Source organism: Oncorhynchus mykiss, chromosome 17, assembly GCF_057628025.1.
Source record: "Oncorhynchus mykiss isolate SJ-2025 chromosome 17, ASM5762802v1, whole genome shotgun sequence".
Lineage (NCBI taxonomy): Eukaryota > Metazoa > Chordata > Actinopteri > Salmoniformes > Salmonidae > Oncorhynchus > Oncorhynchus mykiss.
This window is the reverse complement of record NC_143038.1, coordinates 66342017-66361903: the sequence shown is the minus strand read 5'-3', so window position 1 is coordinate 66361903 and position 19887 is coordinate 66342017. Positions and strand designations below refer to the sequence as shown.

The 19887-nt window shown below is 38.7% G+C and overlaps 1 protein-coding gene across 46 annotated transcripts in view; it reads left to right on the top strand.

Annotated features, from left to right (window-relative positions):
• The first annotated feature begins 306 nt into the window (after window positions 1-306).
• LOC110494723 (immunoglobulin-like and fibronectin type III domain-containing protein 1) overlaps window positions 307-19887 on the top strand; it is a 38116-nt gene continuing 18535 nt past the window's right edge. For 8 of the 46 annotated variants that reach the window (XM_090206382.1, XM_090206372.1, XM_090206376.1 and 5 more), the window contains exons 1-4: window positions 7537-7865; window positions 15336-15413; window positions 17198-17242; window positions 18798-18917. In XM_090206382.1, coding sequence (XP_090062508.1) covers window positions 15362-15413; window positions 17198-17242; window positions 18798-18917 — 217 coding nt within the window. In that variant the 5' untranslated portion in view covers window positions 7537-7865; window positions 15336-15361. Of the gene's footprint in view, window positions 626-7081; window positions 7169-7536; window positions 7866-8335; window positions 8376-15335; window positions 15414-17197; window positions 17243-18797; window positions 18918-19887 lie in introns of those variants that run through there. The other 38 variants (XM_090206387.1, XM_090206374.1, XM_090206379.1 and 35 more) reach the window with 14 other exon arrangements.

The window sequence follows — 19887 nt, the reverse complement described above, 5'->3', positions numbered from 1 at the left end:
GGGAACTTCTTTAAGACTGTTGGAAAAGCATTCCTCATGAAACTGGTTGAGAGAATGCCAAGAGTGTGCAACGCTGTCATCAAGGCAAAGGGTGGCTACTTTGAAGAATCTCAAATATAAAATGTACACTTTTTTGGTTACTACATGATGTGTTATTTCATAGTTTTGATGTCTTCACTATTATTCTACAATGTAGAAAACCCCTTGAATGAGTAGGTGTGTCCAAACTTTTGACTGGTACTTGTATATAGTGTACAACCTCTGATATGGTTGCAATAAAAGAGGGAGGGTGGGATATCAACAAATGGACATACACAGAGGGCAAACAAAGTGGCAGTCAGGGTGTCGACAGAGAACCAGAAGAGGGTGTAAATTATGAGGCAGAGCATTGGAAACAGATGGAGGCAGTTATAAGAAGCCAGTTGTGGGAACTCCTGTTATGGAATTTGATGAAAACTGAGACTTCATTGTCTGTGCCTGAGTCATATGAGATGACTGCGGAAACCAGACGATTGAGAAAACAGAAATGTCTTTCCCCTACGTGAAAGATGCCAGGGAACCAATCACAAAAACGGAAACATCAAGAGCGTCTTACAAGTTAAGGTGAAGTTTGATGTATCAAGAGGTAAGACAGCTGTTTCTCTCATTGACTATAAAATTAATTGTTTCCCACCCACATTGCAAACACACTCTACCTTTGAGTCGATGAGAGAATTATGTGTAATAACTTCGTAATACACTTTATTTAACAGAAATGTGGTATTTTTATTTTAGAAAATTATATAATAATTGCTTTATAGTTTCTTTTGGATTTCTCTGCAAACTTAAAAACAATTTGGAACAGGTAGTAACCAATTTAAGTATCAAAGTGTACTCATTGTTAGAACACACTTGCCAGATTACCTAAAATATGTTCAGCTGGATTCAGCATTATATTTTCAGGAGAAAAAAAGTTTCCTGTGAGAAAAAGTTAATTTGTGACAATGTAATGGACCTGACAGCCTATTTAGAGGGTTTGGTGCCAACGTTGAAATTGGAGCCACAGGCTGAGTAAAATGTCACAAACATAAATGTATTACTTGAAAAAAAAAATACAAAAACAGCATGCAAAATCTATATATTTTCAAATCAACATATGTAATGAGACAACAGCTGCATGCAATCAGATAAGGGGGTTGGCTCTACCAAAACAAAGAAATGGCAGGGAACAAACATGATTTCTCAATGTATGACGTCTTCTCATACATTGCCTATTAAGTTTATGCTTGTCACTACGGTTACATACTAACCATGTTACATACTGTCGGTAAGCAATATTATTAGTTTATTAAGGTATTATTGATATTAAGGTTTCAGTCCCGGCCACGGTCAATTTGAATATGGCTATATGGAGAAAAATAACTAATATATCCATGAACTTGTTAATTAGTTAGGCCACCCTGCTAAGTATTATCATTGAAATTGATTTTGTGTCCTTTTGAATTAGAAATAAAACAACAACATGTGAGAAAGTATGTTAGTTACATTAAGTACAGTTGAAGTCGGACGTTTACATACACTTAGGTTGGATTCATTAAAACTTGTTTTTCAACCGCTCATCTACTTTGTGTATGACACAAGTAATTTTTCCAACAGTTGTTTGCAGACAAAGTATTTCACAGATAATTCACTGCATCACAATTCCGGTGGGACAGAAGTTTACATACAGTAAGTTGACAGTGCCTTTAAACAGCTTGGAAAATACCAGAAAATTATGTCATGGCTTAAGAAGCTTCTGATAGGCTAATTGACATCATTTGAGACAATTGGAGGTGTACCTGTGGACGTATTTCAAGGCCTACAAACTCAGTGCATCTTTGCTTGACATCATGGGAAAATCAAAAGTAATCAGCCAAGACCTCAGAAAAAAATGGTAGTTCTCAACAAGGTCTACAATTTCCAACGACCTGAAGGTACCACCTAAACCAATGCCTGAAGCTACCACGTTTATCTGTACAAACAATAGTACGCAAGTATAAACACCATGGGACCAGGCAGCCGTCATACCGCTCAGGATGGAGACGCATTCTGTCTCCTAGAGATGACCGTACTTTGTTTAGAAAAGTACAGAACAACAGTAAAGGACCTTGTGAAGATGCTGGAGGAAACAAGTACAAAAGTATCTACATCCACCGTAAAACGAGTCCTATATAGACGTAACCTGAAAGGCCGCTCAGCAAAGAAGAAGCAACTGCTCAAAATCCGCCATATAAAAGCCAGACTACAGTTTGCAAATGCACATGTAATGAAACAGCAGGGAGCAGGTCTCGAACCCTCAACCTTCTAGCCCAAGGTCCGGCGCGCTATCGACTGTGCCGCAATAGCATGCTCACGCGGCAGAGTCAATTTCCATGCTTATATACCCAGGATCATTACACTAATCCTTCCTTTCAAAGAGCTAGGCCTCACGCTAGCTTGCAACTCTACATCTTACAGGAACACGCTCACCGGCCAAGCACCTACACTGTTGTGGATGCAAGGTCCGATCACTTCTGACACCAATGTAATGAAACAAGCAGGGAGCAGGTCTCGAACCCGCCTCCTCTAGCCCGAGGTCCAGCGCGCTGCCGACTGTGCCGCAAACAACACAGGGTTGTTTCACACATCGGGACAAAGATTGTACTTTTTGGAAAAATGTCCTCTGATATGATGAAACAAAAACAGAACTGTTTGGCCATAATGACCATCGTTATGTTTGGATAAAAAAGGGGGTGGCTTGCAAGCCAAATAACACCACCCCAACCGTGAAGCACGGGGGTGGCAGCATCATGTTGTGTGGGTGCTTTGCTGCAGGTGGGACTGGTGCACTTCACAGAATAGATGGCATCATGACACAGGAAAACGATGTCGGTATATTGAAGCAACATCTCTAGACATCAGTCAGGAAGTTAAAGCTTGGTCGCAAATAGGTATTACAAATTGACAATGACCCCAAGCATACTTCCAAAGTTGTGGCAAAATGGCTTAAGGAAAACAAAGTCAAGGTATTGGAGTGGTCATCACAAAGCCCTGACCTCAAACTCATAGATAATTTGTGGGCAGAACTGAAGAAGGGTGTGCGAGCAAGGAGGCCTACAAAACTGACTCAGATAAACCAGCTCTGTCAGGAGGAATTGGCCAGAGTTCACCCAACTTATTGTGGGAAGCTTGTGGAAGGCTACCCAAAACTTTTGACCCAAGTTAAACCATTTAAAGGCAATCCTACAAAATACTAATTGAGTGTATGTAAACTTCTGACCCACTGGGAATGTGATGAAAGAAACAAAAGCTGGAATAAATTATTGTCTTTACTATTATTCTGCCATTTCACGTTCTCAAAATTAAGTGGTATCCTAACTGACCTAAAACAGGGAATTTTTACTTGGATTAAATGTCAGGAATTGTGAAACATTTTGTTTAAATGTATAAGGCTAAGGTTTATGTAAACTTCCGACTTCAACTGTACCTGTATACCATGTAAAGGGAAAGTAGGATACCTAGTCAGTTGTAAAACTGAACGCATTCAGCTGAAATGTGTCTTCTGAGTTCAACCCAACAACTCTGAATCAAAAATGTGGTGCTGCCATAATCAATTTCCACATCTTCGGCACCCAGGGAACAGTGGATTAGCTGACTTGTTCAGGGGCAGAATGACATATTTTTACCTTGCCAGCTCGAGGATTCAACCCAGCAACACTTTACAGTTACTGACCCAATGCTCTAACCACTAGGCTACCTGTACAACATCATAGGATGTAATGTACACCTATATATATATATAGCCCCCCTCCCTTCTCTGTATAAGGATTATGTTTAAAGCCACCCCAACATGGTGGTGACGATGGACATGGTATCAACAGAAAAGAGATGGCCTAAGCGTAGACAGTATTCTTACATGTCACCCTTGTCCACATGTCACGACTAATAATTACAGTTATTTGCTGGCTATTCAATCCATAGAGCTGAAAATCATCGTTGTAGCACGATTGACATTTAAAGGCAATATTCCCACGTTATACGGAGACTGCATTCATTCAGAACTATAACACCGAACTTTGGCAATATGGATTGAATCGAGCCCTAAGTATAAACCTGACAACATATTATTAAGTCCAGGCAGTTGCTATATTTGACCTAAACCATTTGTTTCACATAATAATGTATAGATTATGTCAATTACACACTGTCTAGTTATCCCATTATCACAACGAGAGAATTAGCAATATGTGAGATGATGTTTTCGAGAGGACGGAAAAGTGAGGTTTATGACACCTCTTGCCTTTCATGGCAAAGTGCAATAGTTTTACTGCGAGTGCAAAGCAGGGTGAGCACAGGAAGATTGTCTTGAAACGATCAGCTCAGGGAAGGAAACAAGCTTGGGCATTTCAAGGTCTGCTCCTCAGGGTCTAATTTTGCTCTCCAATTGCATGATCTGACCAAGCTCTCTGTTGCTAAGTGTGTTGGTAGGTTTTGCCAATGGTAATAAAATATATAAGGTCACTTAATATTACAGCCAATGCAGGTGCGTTCTCTCAAGTAGGCAGTTATTAATACGAACTCATAAACCAAGTCCAAAACATTGGGCACTACTACTAAGCCTTATGGGGCAAGACTTTGAATTTGTAAAACCGCAAAATGTGTAAAATGATAAAACTATTTATCAAGTAACTTAGCTTAAAAAGGATCTTATAACTTAACTTTTCATTACACATACAGTGTATTGTATAATTGCTAGGAAAGGTGTGAAATTTGAGATATGTGTAAATGAATAAATAAATAAAGAGTGTTTGCTTTGGGTGTGGTGTTGTGGTGGTTATGGTCATGGCATTGATTTGTAATGGGACAAGAACAGCTTTATGTCCTGCTTTATACCGACAGGATGAGATGACCTTTCAGACATCTTGCTGTGAATTCCCTATGTCAGGGATCAAGGGCAATAGTTAACTTTTATTTATGTTCTAAAAATATAGATACCCTAATAACTTAAACAACTCACAGTTGGCATGACTGTGAGCCTCTTTTAAAGTACTATGCCAAATGTCAACCAGCGCCTAAATAAACATGTTCTATTCATACTCAGTATAGGCACATGCTGAAATAAACCAAATAAAAATGTACTCATAAGATCATATTGCTTTAAATAATTGCAACAGATGCATTTAACATTCTCCCTCTGAATTATATAGTATACCACTGTGACAAAAAAATGGAAAGAATGGTTTTTACAAAGGCTGTGATTAAATGTACATTAATATCCATTATCTTTTCAGGTCCATCCAATGGATCATTTATTGGATACCGGAATAACATGGCCCTTGGAGAAAAGCTTCAGCCATAAAGTTGCTACAGTACATTACCAAACATTTACATTGCATTCATCTTAAGATAGCTAGGTGAGACAGCTACATATCACAGTTGTATTAAAGCCAGATTCAGTAAGTCCCAAATCAAATATAAAATGTACGTTTCTTGTTTAACATATTTCAAAATGGATAAATGAAAGCTTAAATTATCCATTTGGCTCACTTCAAAGAGATACAAAATACAGATTTACAAGTTATTAAAAGTACAGCAGCTTGGTTTACAAATTGCAGGTCAGATTTCTCAAGGTAATTATGATGCGTAGGCCTATTGACCATTTTGTCACGTTTTCTGAGTAAAACTGGAAACTGAATTGTGGCTGATTTTTATTCAGCAAGGCAGGCATTCCTCACTCATGATTGCTAATATCACACTGCTATGGACAGTGCCAATGATAATCACAATGTAATGAATACTCAGGGAGAAAAAGGTGGAGATTCACGCGCAGAGCACAGCAGGTGTTTGTTTCCCCTTCGCAGAAGGCAGGAATCGTGGTCCCAGGCAGGCAATGGTCATACACAGGTAGACAAACAGGCAGGTGAATCAAAACTAGGACTGAAGGCTTTAACTGGTTCTCACAAACGAGCTAGGAAAAGGCTTAGTAGAGTCAGAACGAACAATACCGCACAAAGGCACAAACAGAATGAACTGAACTAAATAAGGAGCTGATGAGACCAGGTGAATAACTAACACAGGTGAAATCAATTAACAAAAATGAAAGACAGGGCTACGTTCATGAACACGAAGAAAGTGCTACGCTCAAGAAACAACGAAACAGAACACAAGGTTGACTAAAAAACTAATTACAGAACCTTACACAGAAAATTCTGAGTTAGTTGTCTTCTGGTAAATTAAACTATAGGACGTTAGTTACACAGAAAGCTAGAGAGCTAATTTAGCTGGCTAGCAAACAGCTGTCGATATATTATTCAATCATTGCTAAATGTGCAAACCGGTGGTGTAGCCTACTATAGTAAAAACTATTTTTTACAGTACTTGCAAACATTTCACGTCTTACGTTCATAGTTGACTTGTACATAAAAATAAAAAAAATCCAGCAGCCTACATGTTTGTTGTAACTAGAAGAGGCCTACTGGTTGATCTGGATCAAAGGGTGGCTGGCCCAGCAGCTGCTTGACAACTCTCAGGTAGCCTAGACTCTAGAGGATGTTATGACGTCTTACCTGGTTTTCTTTTGTTGGCCTGAATAAACAAAATATAACATGTAAACAAAATCACGAAACTGACACTTACTGAGTCTGGTTTTTAGTACATTTTCTTAAATAAAGAAGTTATCAGCAAAGGCAGTGCTAGTACAGTAAAAAAAGACAAGTGCACGTTTATTTTCTTTCTTTCTTTATAATTTTTTTAATGGGAGGGGTAAAAAAAGAAAAAGAACATTGACAATTATGGTTACTGTAACCATAGAAATCACAGTGAAATGAATTACAGTAATTGAGACAGTAATCAATACTTCCATACTCCTCAGACTTGACAGGAAGTTACGTTCCACACTAAATTTAATGGGACCAATTCAAGTCTTATGATTTACGCTTCATAAGAACCTTTCCAACACCACAGAAGAACTTACAAATATTAACCACTGAGCCAAAATAGCAATCACTGGTCATTTTCAATAATAAACGTTGGTATTTAAAAATATATACACTTTCATGCATTTATTTCCCTTTTTCATTCTCAGGTGCCCTGACCTGTATGGTTTACAGTCAACATAAAAGTGCTTCTTATCGCCAAATTGGTTTGAGGATGGCGAGATGTAACTAAGAAGGTAAAGAAAGCTTAGGTAGTCTATCGAGTTGTTATTTCTTAATGTCAAACGTTAGCAGTCTTTCTGATATATTAATTAATCTTTGAAATTATACAAAAAAACATTAACCACTGTATTTTCATTTACATTTTGTTGACTGATTTATTGAAATGAACAATTTACATCTTACTACAATTTATTCACACACACAATACTACATTTATTAGTCAAAAGCAACTGTAATAAACACAGACCTTATTACTTCTAGTAATGAATGACACTCAAATGTATAATTGAAAATAACCATAACCATAGGTCTAGACAAACTTGCAGTGTTATATTCACTGGATATACACCATGAAGAACATATAATATTTTTTCTCTTTCAGGATTTTAAGTGAAAGTGTGGTTATGGGAACCAGTTAATGAACATTACAGTATGAGGAGTGCCACTGTAAAGGAAGAGTTAGTTAGACCCACCCTTAGTGGAGCCCCCCTCTTCACTGCCCACCCAACCAAACGTCTTTGGTGCAACTCCTCAACACAAATACAAAAAAGACAACTCGTTTTGGCAGTCGCTTAGTCTTCAGGCAGAGACACACACGTTGCTCTTTAGGATTTATTACCGAGCACAACTTGGAACAGGCACTCAAATATCAGAGTAGCCACAGTGTTGCTTGAAAGGAGCACAGCTGAGAGCACTGAGGACTGTGAGCAGGTAGGTCGTTCTTCCCTCCTCTCTGGCAGAATGGGGGGGTCGGACGAGATGGACCAGCATGGAGGGAAATACAAACTGGCCTTGTACCTTTTTTAATTGTGCCAGTATTGTTATTCTGTTATGTGACTTGAGGAAAGAACAACATTCCATAATGTACATAAAGTAGTAGTAATAGTGTTTTAGTTGATCTGGGAAACATAGTGATAATGCTATTCTGCATATGAGTATGTAAGCAGATGTTGTATGACCACAGGGATTTTCAGTTGATATCGGAAGATTAGGGTGTAAAATAACTTCAGCAGGGCTGAATACCTTTAAAAGGTACATAAAAGACTTGTCGCAACTGTTTGCTTTCTGGTCTTTAAGTTTTTAATGCCCTCTTATTTCAGTTACTCAAGTTACTGAATACCTCATTAAGTTAGTTACGGACATTCACTTGCTTATGTGTCTGACATACTGTACTGTACATTAGACTGGGATTCCATATGAAGATGTACAGCTGACTTGGTGGTAATGCATGAAATCTTTTTAGTTTGGCATGTGTGTTCTACAGTTTGAATTTCACTGTTGTGGAATTTGTAGAGCTGGATCATAGACGTGAGGTCATAGCCGTGAGGTCATAGTTGTGAGGTTTGAGGGTGACGGCTAACTATAGATGGAGGTGTCAAATAAAAATGCAGCCCAAACATATATGATATGCCATAGGGGGCTTGTTTTATAGCCAAGCCGCAAAAATCTATTCTGTATTCAATACAATTTAGACTTTACATATATATCTATACAGTATATACATATGAATGTGTGCCATTCAGAGGATGAATGGGCAAGATACAATTATGAAGTGCCTTTCAACCGAGTATTATAGTAGGTGCACTGGTTTGTGTCAAGAACTGCAACAATTCTGGGTTTTTCACACTTCCTGTGTGTATCAAGAATGGTCCACCACCCAAAGGACATCCAGCCAACTTGAAACGAATGTGGGAAGTATTGGAGTCTAAATGGGCCTGCATCCCAGCGGAATGCTTTCGAGACCTTGTAGAGTCTATGCCCCGACGAATTGACACTGTTCTGAGGGCAAAAGGGGTGGGGGAGGTGACTACCTAATGAAGCTGGTCGATAGAATGCCAAGAGTGTGCAAAGCTGTCATCAAGGCAAAAGGGTGGCTATTTTGAAGAATCTCAAATATAAAATACATTTTGGTTTGTTTAACACATGCTCCTGTTTAACACACTTAGATATTTTGGCTTGCCCATTCACCCTCTGAATGGCACACATGCGCAATCCATATCTCAATCGTCTCAGGGCTTTTTACCCGTTTCCTCCCCTTCATCTACACTAATTGAAGTGGATTTAACAAGTGACATCGAAAAGGCATTATAGCTTTCACCTGGATTCACCTGGGCAGTCTATGTCACTCAGTGTGTACTGCATGTGTGTGAGAGTGCAAACATTTTTCTATGTCGGACTAACGATAAGAAGATACTTGTATCTAAATGAACTATTGTTGTGTCATTTTACAGAAGCAGAAACAAAATAGAAGATACATGATTGCATTTGGAAACAATGCAGTAGAACAAAAGGAACATAACATTAACAAAATGCCCTGTGTGTTATAATGACAATGTGCAAAACATACCTTGAGTCTCTATTGTGGTATTTATGCATGAATTTGGCAGCTCCCTTAATTGAAAATAATTCAGAAAACCATTTGGAAATTCAAGTACTACCCTTCAAATACAGCACCCGTCTGTCACCAAAACCCCTTGTCATCAAGGAACTGTTTTTTTGTGAGTTATACAGCTGTGGTTAGTGTAGGTGTGAAAAATTGCCGGGAGGGACACTTGGTGACCTCTCAGATGCCATTTCAAGTGTGAGGTCAACAGCACAGTCAATGGTGGAAGACAGAGTTACTCAGACTTGTCTAGCACCATTTTAGCAATAAGTACGCGGGTCATTCCATGAAAAGGGTGTATTTTAACTAGGCCTTTACAATGATGGTGAAACTTGGAGACATTTTTGGATTAAGCTTTCTGCCCATATCAGATATGTCTATGTCCTTGGAAATGTTCATGTTACTTACACCCTCATGCTAATCACATTATCCTTTTAGCTTAACCGTCCCGTGGGGAGGACACCAATCCTTAAGTATTCTTCATTTTCACCAAAAATGACAAATTATATGTTTAAGTAAATTTCTTAAAAGTGTACATGTCCAAAAGGCACTCATTTTGTGGAATGAGCCACATGTGTTTGTTTGCTGTTCAGCCCTTGATGAGATCATTCTCACAGCTCACTGTAGGTTCAGCACACTGTCAAGCTGGTTGATTCATAGTGTAGCTTCATCCTGCCCCTAAATTAATGGCCTTGCTGCTGTAGTGTTACATAGCAAGAACGCACAGGTCTTTGTCAATCTTCCCTCAGAGGTGAAATTGACACAAGTTTACCTGCACACTATTACAACACTTCATGGTGTTAGGACAGTGTGTGAATGTTTGCTACCAAGTGGATAAAGTTAAACATCACATTTACCAGTTAACAGGACATGTTAAATGGAGTCTTGAAGATCATGAGGTTGAGTGCACATCAAACCTGGACACTTTATTTAGAGTGTTGTTAATTAATTCAGTTTCATGACTGCACATTGGAAGTCAGGGCAGGGCTGCATCTGTTTTGTCTATCACTCTGTAATACAACACCTTTATGAGTTCATGTGAAACACCATGTGGAAATACCATTTTAAATATTTGCAAGAGGAAGGAGCTACAAGACAAAATTGCATCACTGATCCAGTATCAACACTATTTTATTTAATTTAGTTATCAAGTAGTCTAAGTAAGCACTTGTGTGACAATTATATAACAAAGTACAAAACTAGTAACAAACATACGCCACAACAGGAGTAATACTGCATGTAAACACATACATACAAATAGACATACATTATCAAAAAAGAGGACTCTTCTTTCCATCAACAACAGCAACACATTTCAAGACAGCCTGGCACCAGTGTGGTAAATTACTTATGCTGCCAGTCGTGGAATCTTACCCCACATACTGGTTATAAAGCATGCCTCCTATTTCTCACTGCGACATAAGTGTTACCTTTTATACAGCCACGTATCAGAGAAACAAGTGATTTTCTGTGTGATAGCACACATTAATCCCCGAGCTGACAAGGTAAAACATCTGTCGTTCTGCCCCTGAACAAGGCAGTTAACCCACTGTTCCTAGGTTGTCATTGAAAATAAGATGTTGTTCTTAACTCACTTGCCTAGTTAAATTAAGGTAAAATAAGCTCTGCAGAAGGATGCATGTACTTTGGTGTCATATCAAAGGCGTTGGAGTTCATTTTTATGTCCCCGGCAAGAGTCAAGACCACTGCTGGAGTCCAGCTCTGCTTCGGACAGTCTTATTGGAAGTGTGTAATGAACTAAAAATAAAGCTCTCAATTTGAGTAATGGCACAGCTTGTGTGCTTATTAAGATAGCCTGAGGTTCAGGGATGGAGATGAATCTAGCCCTCGAGCCTGAAGTAACACGTTTCAGACCAGCCTAATAGAAATTGTGCCCAAGTAGCCGGCCGCTTAGAGAAACTTTGTCTTTCAAACACAGATTTTGGATCCTGTCTAGTTAAAATTGTCTACTAGCCCGGCTGTTCAGTGCCGAAAACCCTTAAGTTCCATCCCTGCTGAGGCTGCTTGATGACTTAAGGAAAGATTCTATCAAACATGTTCTGCGCTTTTATTATACAGATAGAACACTTTAAATAAAAAATAAATCTGCTCTAGCTTATTTTTTACACCTAGAATCTACCTGATTATTTATTACCTGATTATTATTTATTACCTGATTACCTATTAGGCGGTAACGAACTAGTAGCTTGTAACAATGGATACAAACTGGAGCTTAATTAGTTACTACAGTGTATTGTACCAAATGGTACACATTGTTCATAATTCAATTAATTCCTACAAAATCAAAAGTACACTACCGTTCTGAAGTTAGAGGTCATTTAGAAAAGCACATTTTTTTACCATTAAAATAACATAAAATTGACCAGAATTACCGTGTAGACATTGTTAATGTTGAAAATTACGAATGTAGCTGAAAACTGCAGATTTTTAAAATGGAATATCTACATAGGCGTACAGAGGCCCATTGTCAGAAACCATCTCTCCTGTGTTTCAATGGCAAGTTGTGTTAGCTAATCCAAGTTTGTAATTTTAAAAAGCTAATTGTAACGGCCGTTGGTAGAAGAAGGTGAGGACCAAGGTGCAGCGTGGTAAGTGCTCATCATTTTAATGGTAAAACTGAACACTATCAAACAAGCAACAAAAGACCAACCGAAACAGCTCCGTCAGGTGCAAAACACACTAAACAGAAAATAACTACCCACACCCATAGTGGGAAAACAGGCTGCCTAAGTATGGTTCTCAATCAGAGACGACGATTAACCAGCTGCCTCTGTTTGGGAACCATACCAGGCCAAACACATTGAAATAGAAAACATAGAACACAAAACATAGAATGCCCACCCCAACTCACGCCCTGACCCAACTAAAACAGAGACATAAACAAGGAACTAAGGTCAGGACGTGACACTAATTGATCATTAGAAAACCCTTTTAGCACAGCTGAAACCTGTTCTGATTAAAGAAGCAATGAAACTGACCTTCATTTATGGGTTCAATTATAGGCTCAAAATGTCCAGAAACAAATTACTTTCTTCTGAAACTTGTCAGTCTATTCTTGTTCTGAGAAATGAAGGCTAGTCCATGCGAGGAATTGCCAAGAAACTGAAGATCTCTTACAACGCTGTGTACCACTCCTGTCACAGAACAGCACAAACTGTCTCTAACCAGAATAGAAAGAGGAGTGGGAGGCCCCGGTGCACAACTAAGCAAGGAGGACAAGTACATTAGAGTGTCTAGTTTGAGAAACAGACACCTCACAAGTCCTCAACTGGTAGATTAATTAAATAATACCCGCAAAACACCAGTGTCAATGTCAACAGTGAAGACGCGACTCCGGGATGCTGGCCTTCTAGGGAAGCTGTTCTCCATATCACCAACAAACTAACATGGTCCAAGCACACAAAGACAGTTGTGAAGAGGGCACGACAAAACCTATTCCCCCTCAGGAGACTGAAAAGTTTTGTCATTGGTCCTCAGATCCTCAAAAGTTTCTACAGCTGCACAATCAAGAGCATCACTGCCTGGTTGCATCACTGCCTGGTATGGCAGCTGCTCTGCCTCCGACCGCAAGGCACTACAGAGGGTAGTGCGAATAGCCCAGTACATCACTGGGGCCAAGCTTCCTGCCATCCAGGACCTCTAAACCAGGTGGTGTCAGAGGAAGGTCCATGAAATTGCCAAAGTCTCCAGCCACCTAAGTCAAAGACTGTTCTCTCTGCTACCACACGGAAAGCGGTACCGGAGCGCTAAGTCTAGGTCCAAGAGGCTTCTAAAAAGCTTCTACCCCCAAGCCCTTCGACTCCTGAACACCTAATCAAATGGCTACCCAGACTACTTGCATCCCCCCCCCCCCTCTTATACACCGCTGCTACTCTGTTGTTATCATCTATGCATAGTTACTAATAACTCCACCTTCATGTACATATTACCTCAACTAACCGGTGCCCCCGCACATGACTCTGTACCGGTAGCCCCCTGTAAATGGCCTCGCTATTGTTATTTTACTGCTGCTCTTTAATTACTTGTTACTTTCATTTCTTATACGTATTTTTTTAAACTGCATTGTTGGATATGGGCTCGTAAGTAAGAATTTCACTGTAAGGTTGTATTTGGTGCATTTGACTAATACAATTTGATTTGTACACTAAAATATCAGTTTTTTTTTTTTTTACATTAAACAAATGTCCCCAAAATGAATTATTCACATCTGATCCTTATAGTGTACTGCATACGTGAACACACATACTGTATGCTGCTCTGTCCCTAATATGTTGTTGATGCATTTTAAACATCCAACAGATGGGCGGGATTATGGCATCATGCAAATCATGCGAACACATAATGTTCAGGGTTTCAAATGTAAAACTGAGTCATCTGCACCACATGCTAAATCATATAGAACATATATAATATCTGAATATAATGTAAAAAAAATGCATGCTACCAGTCCTAGTTTAGAAACAAAATATAGTAATTACGTTATTTCAAGGTAATTCAGCTGTAATGCTGTAATACCTAAGTTCATACGTTAACTCAAGATATCCTTATGTATCACTTCAATGGTACGGAAATATGAAACCAAAATGTTAATAACTATAAAGGCCTGAAGCGGTAGCACACACCTTACCGTATTTTCTAAGAATCTATGACGAGATGTAAAAATACGAGTTAACTTACCCTTAATAACTCCCCCCTCTTCAACCCCTAACCAATGAGCATTTTAAGGCTTGATAGGCAGAACAGCCGTCAGGTGAAGTTTTACTACAACAACAAAAAAAGGAAGGATATAAAGAGTTGTGTGACCTTTTACATTCGTAGACCAATGATACTGCTATGTCTCCAGAAGTGCTGTCAGTCTGTATCTTGAAATCCCTAGCATTTCTGTCTTTACAATCTGTGTCAGAGGACACCTGATGTACATTATAAATCAAATCCTAATTTATATTTGACATTTGACAAGCCAAACAACATATGCTATAAACCCAGGCAGGCAAGGATAGTATTGCTTTAAAAAAAATGTGGGTGATTCAGGTATTGCGTGAACACAATTCAATATTCAATTGTCAACATAAAATTGTTAGACGCAATTCTCAAAACGTAGGATCAACACTTAATCCCGTGGAACCATATAGACAAGTGATCTATAATCTGCAGAGAGCAGAGGTCTTTGTTAGCTATGTTCCCTATTAACCATCTACAAATACCTCGATAATCTATAGCGCCCTCGGTGCCTCTGTTGCAACCCACCCCCCTCCGAATATCCTCCCACAGTTTGGTTTAGTCGAGATTTCAACAACTGCAGGGCTCAATCAAAACATGTCAGCATCACATTCCTAGGATAGACATCGATCCAGTGGTTCGACACAAGGCCAATAGATAGACGTGTGTTGCATGCTGCCTCTTACTGACTGGGTAGAGTAACAGCACCACTTCCATTGCTAGCAGCTGCTTGATACTGTATCGTCTGGGAGGAGGATACACTACCCCGATGATGTCATTTTAGGGTTAATTTGATACGCAACCTTATAATGAGATTAGAAATAGTGCAAACTAACACTAAACCCAAGTCTCAAGTGCCACCTGCTGGTTATTAGCTGAAGAGGAGAGAATGTCACTCATGTAAACGATCTCTTTTGAAACCCCTGTTTTTTCTTGTCTTTTTATTTTGTCTTGTAACTAGTAGGCATCTCAATGACTGTAATCAGTGCTAGTGATGTTCCATTCAACTTGACCGTTTTAACTCACATTCCTTTTCTCTGTGTGAATGTCTGTTACAGAGCCTTCTGATCCAAAATATACCAAGATGAAGGTGATGAAGTCGAAAGTGACAGATAAATCTGCCGAAGGGCAGAAGGGTAAGTGCAATGTGATGGATTTCTCCTCTTAACAGTCGAATCAAGACAGACAACCACCCAATGCAGTCACACACAGGCAAAGGGTAAATAACAAAAAAGGCAAGAATCATAGCCCGTTATTGATTGCCAAGATACAGTTGCAGGCATAAAAATGTTAAGTTGTGCTGTATTGACAGAACAATTGTTGCAATGCGTGTGCAACACTGTGCTCCAGTGTCTTCTACCGATAGTTCGCCAGTAAATCGAGGTATGTAAAGAGTATCAATTAGACCATCCAATACACAACTAAGTGTAGAGAAGATATGAGATCATTTTCAGTACAGATGACATTTAGATAGTCATAAATGACAAGCTTCGTCAAGAATATCACCTAATAATGTCTTCTGCTCTTGTGCTATCCAGAAGAAGATGAAGAGATGCTTCAATCCCAAAATTTGTGCAGAATCATCTGGGCTTCCAAAATCATACAGGAGCACCCTGATTAAAAATTAACAACACCTACTACAGTGTCAATTATACTAGGAATTAAGATATTGCCGAAAAGGACCATTCTCCAGACAAGCACATGAAGAAATGCAAGCTGCTTGCTATTGCTTCAATCGGCTTAAAAGGTGAAGTAGCAGTCAAATCACCATGTCAACCTCTCTAGTGGCCCAATCATGTCAAACACTTCTCTGTCAACGCCATCATAAGGCAATATCACCAGCCAGTCATTGGGTGAAATTGGAAAAAGAATGGGCATGAATATATTTCTGATTCAGCAGAAGAATGAAAAAGAAGATGTTTATCTCGATTATGAAGAGTGAAGAATGAAAAGTGCTGTCAATTGTTTTATTTACTTGCAGTTTACAAAAAATACATCACAAAACTGTAAGACAACACGCTTATGCTAGAAAAACTAAAGAAGAACTGATTCAACATCAAGAGAAATCTGTCAAACCTGTGCTGAATGCTTGACAACATATCTACTTTGTCAACAAATCTAAACAGAAGATTAAGTTTGAGATCATATTTGACCAGTAAACTGAAGCGTTTAAAGAATTTTCACTGTGGGGTTGATTGAAATGGGAAGACTATGGAAGACTGTGGATGACTGGCAATAAACCTTTTGGTAGAAGACATAATTGGATATCTCATCTTCCTCAGCTGTTTTCCAAATCAATTTACAGACAACTATTAATATGCACTGTAACTGGCACAGAAAAGGACTCTCAACAGCCCAACCCCATGGACAACCATAACACATTAAATGGGACCTTATTGGATGCCAATGAGGACTGGCATATCTGATATCTGATACACCAAAGTTGGTCAGCAGATTTAGTATAATTTAACACCACTAGTTCTTAGTTAGTATTAATAGGCCATCGTCATAGAGAAAACATACCTTGTATGCTAAATATTAAAATACATAACTAAGACTAAGACAAGCAGCATAATGACTTAGGGAACAATATAATTGCTGTTAACTCCATGATTTGATGTACTCAGAAATTCATAATGGTTACAAATGTATATATACAATTAATCTTTCATAATTTTTCTTTCAAACATTTGTTCCATAAAATAATCTTCTGAAAAACCTTAGGAGGTTGGTTCTCTCCAAGTTGTGTGTGTTGGATGTTTCCCTTGTCCTTGTGTTTACTGTTAATCGTATGTATCTATGTACTGTATGTGTGGATTCATAATCCTGTCGAAGTTCCCAAGACTCTCTCAGGTGCTTTTGTCAGGATTAATGTTCCCTGTGCTATTTCCTTTCTCTTGCTGTCATGTTGCTTGTAAAGTGGAAGGTGCTGGGGGTGCTATGGAAAAGCCCCACCACAAAAAAGGTATGCAAGAGAAAAGGAAACTCCAGCAACTTGAGTTTCCATTAATGTGTCTTTCTCTTTGTACAATCTTAGAAAAAAATTAGGAAAAAAGAAAGTGGAGAAAAAAATATTTGAAAAAAGTCCACTGTGGAAAGGGTTCTACACTGAACCTAAAAGGCCTCTACATGGAAACCAAAAAGGGTTCTTCTAATGGTTATCCTCTGGGGATAGCTGAAGAACCCTTTAAGGTTTTAGATAGCATGTTTTTTTCTAAGAGAGTATACCTTATACTTTTGGTCTGGGTGTTTTACTGTACCAAAGCATGGTGGATGAAAGTAATGACTGTGTTGCATGTAGGCTACTCTATACATCATCATATGAGTGGTGTAATTCGTGTACGTGTTTGACTCAAATTTTCAGCATCACAACAGACGCACTTCATTGTAAAATTCTAAACAAATGACAAATCCATTAATACTGACCAACTATCCTCTTTAAAGGGCATTGCGGATGACTGCTATGAGGTCCTTATATTGTCTTGCAACCTAACTGTACCTTGTGCAAGAGAATACAAGTTGAGTATGTGGGAGGACAGATTGGGCCCTTCATGACCTAGGTTTTAGGTTATGGGGTTTCGAGAAAATGTTCTTACAGACAATTAACATCTGCATCAAACAATTCTTTGCTCATGATTACTCATCAGTGCTGTGGAATTATATTTATGTTCAGTTACAGTAGTCAAGTAAAACAGAGAAATATGGATGGAAATAGGATGGATGACCAAACATAATTTGAAACAGTCGTGGTCAGATTGACTAAGTCTCTGCAGCGGTGCTACGTTTGCAGCTGTTCTAATAAAAAAGAGACATCACATTAAAGCTGAAATCCGTAAAGGGGGCAACAGCACCACTGTTCACCCCGGACCCTTAGTTATTGTTTTGTTTTGTTGATGAAACAGAGGAGAGGAGCATCCAGCATCGTGACATTGTTGGAAGTAACTTATTTGATGATGCAAAATCTCTAACAGGACATGGTAGTTTCACCAACTACAGATTTCAGCTTTAAAAGAAAAATATACTGTACCATAAATATTAAGAGAACAATGATGCATTGATCTAAAGTGAAAATAATAATAACATCATGTTTTTTGCTTAGTTGGCTTCATTTTGGTGTGAAAATTACACGTGCACACTTTGCATATTGGTGTATTTTCTTGCTGGATGTGGCATGAGATTTAGGGCAGTATTCCCAACCTGATACTACTAGTCTACTCCATGTTTTGGTGTATCAGCCATTGCTTTAACAAGACTGTTATCAGTTGTACTATGACTACTTCTACAGTAATATTAGGTCCGAATATGACCCTCAATCCCTTCCATTCAAAAAGTCAAATATTACATGATATTGACGCATGTAATAATTCAGTGATTATAACTGTATTCGACATTATGCGTGTTAGAGTTGGTCACCCATTAATGCAAATCTCAATTGTTTTAAACAGTAAGTGCTAACAATGTTATCAAATAATTGCGCCGTTTTCTAATGATTTATTTTTGGTGTGTGTGTGTGTGATCAGTCAAGAAATTCAGATCAAAAGTCCCCGGAGTTATGATCACGCAGTATGTGGAGGAAATACCAGAGGGGAAAAGCCACCCTGACTTCACACGCAAGCCCATCGCATTAACTATTCAGGAGGGTAAGGAACAGTTAATCATGAAATAGTCTGCATTAACAGGCATAGCTGTCCTATTATACTGCAATAAGTGTTGTGTGTTCTGCTATTGCCTTATAAACAAAGGGGGGGGGAGGCAAATGTATTGTTCCAAGCTGCTGCACATAGGAATTGGGTCAGCCAAAATGGGAACAGTGACCCACTGCAACGGGTGTGCTGATGGGATTAACACATGTGGTCCTCTGTAAGCTCAGTTGGTAGAGCATGGCACCTGCAATGTCAGGAGAGTAGGATTCATTCCCAGGACCTCCCATAAGTAAAAAAATATATATATCTAAAATGCACACATTACTGTAAGGTGCTTTGGATCAAGGTGTCTGCTAAATGGCATATATTAAATTATGTCCTGACTAAGACAAGCAGCATAAGGACATGTAGGGATAGGCCCGATTGCATTACTTTACATCTCAGTTGAGACATTTATATAATTTGGAGTAGGTTCCACAGGCTTCAGGCCCTGACATGTGACAGTGGTCATAAGGCATGTGATGTATGGTGAAGTCCACAAAATGCAATCCTTACAGACGGCTCATATCAACTTCATTTGCAACAGAAATGAAATGTAGACTCTACATAATTTATGATTATGATGACCTTCTATGCCCTACCCACTCACATACCAAATCCTTATTTAACCTTGCACACTTAGATTGGTGACACAACCTTTAATAGAGGCAGTCTGTTAAGCTCCTTATTAAAGCATATGCCAGAATTAACGCCTCGCTCTTTCATCGTTGGGGGTAGTTGTATAACAAATGTTACACATCATATTTGGTGAAAATGCAATGCATTCAATAAAATACCAAACAAATACAGTCCGACCTATCTCACTAATCCTTATATAAAATTGTATCACCAAAAGGATGGACTAATTAGACACCCAAATACGGACAAATATTGGACATCAGAAGAAAAACACAATGGTTGAAATTAC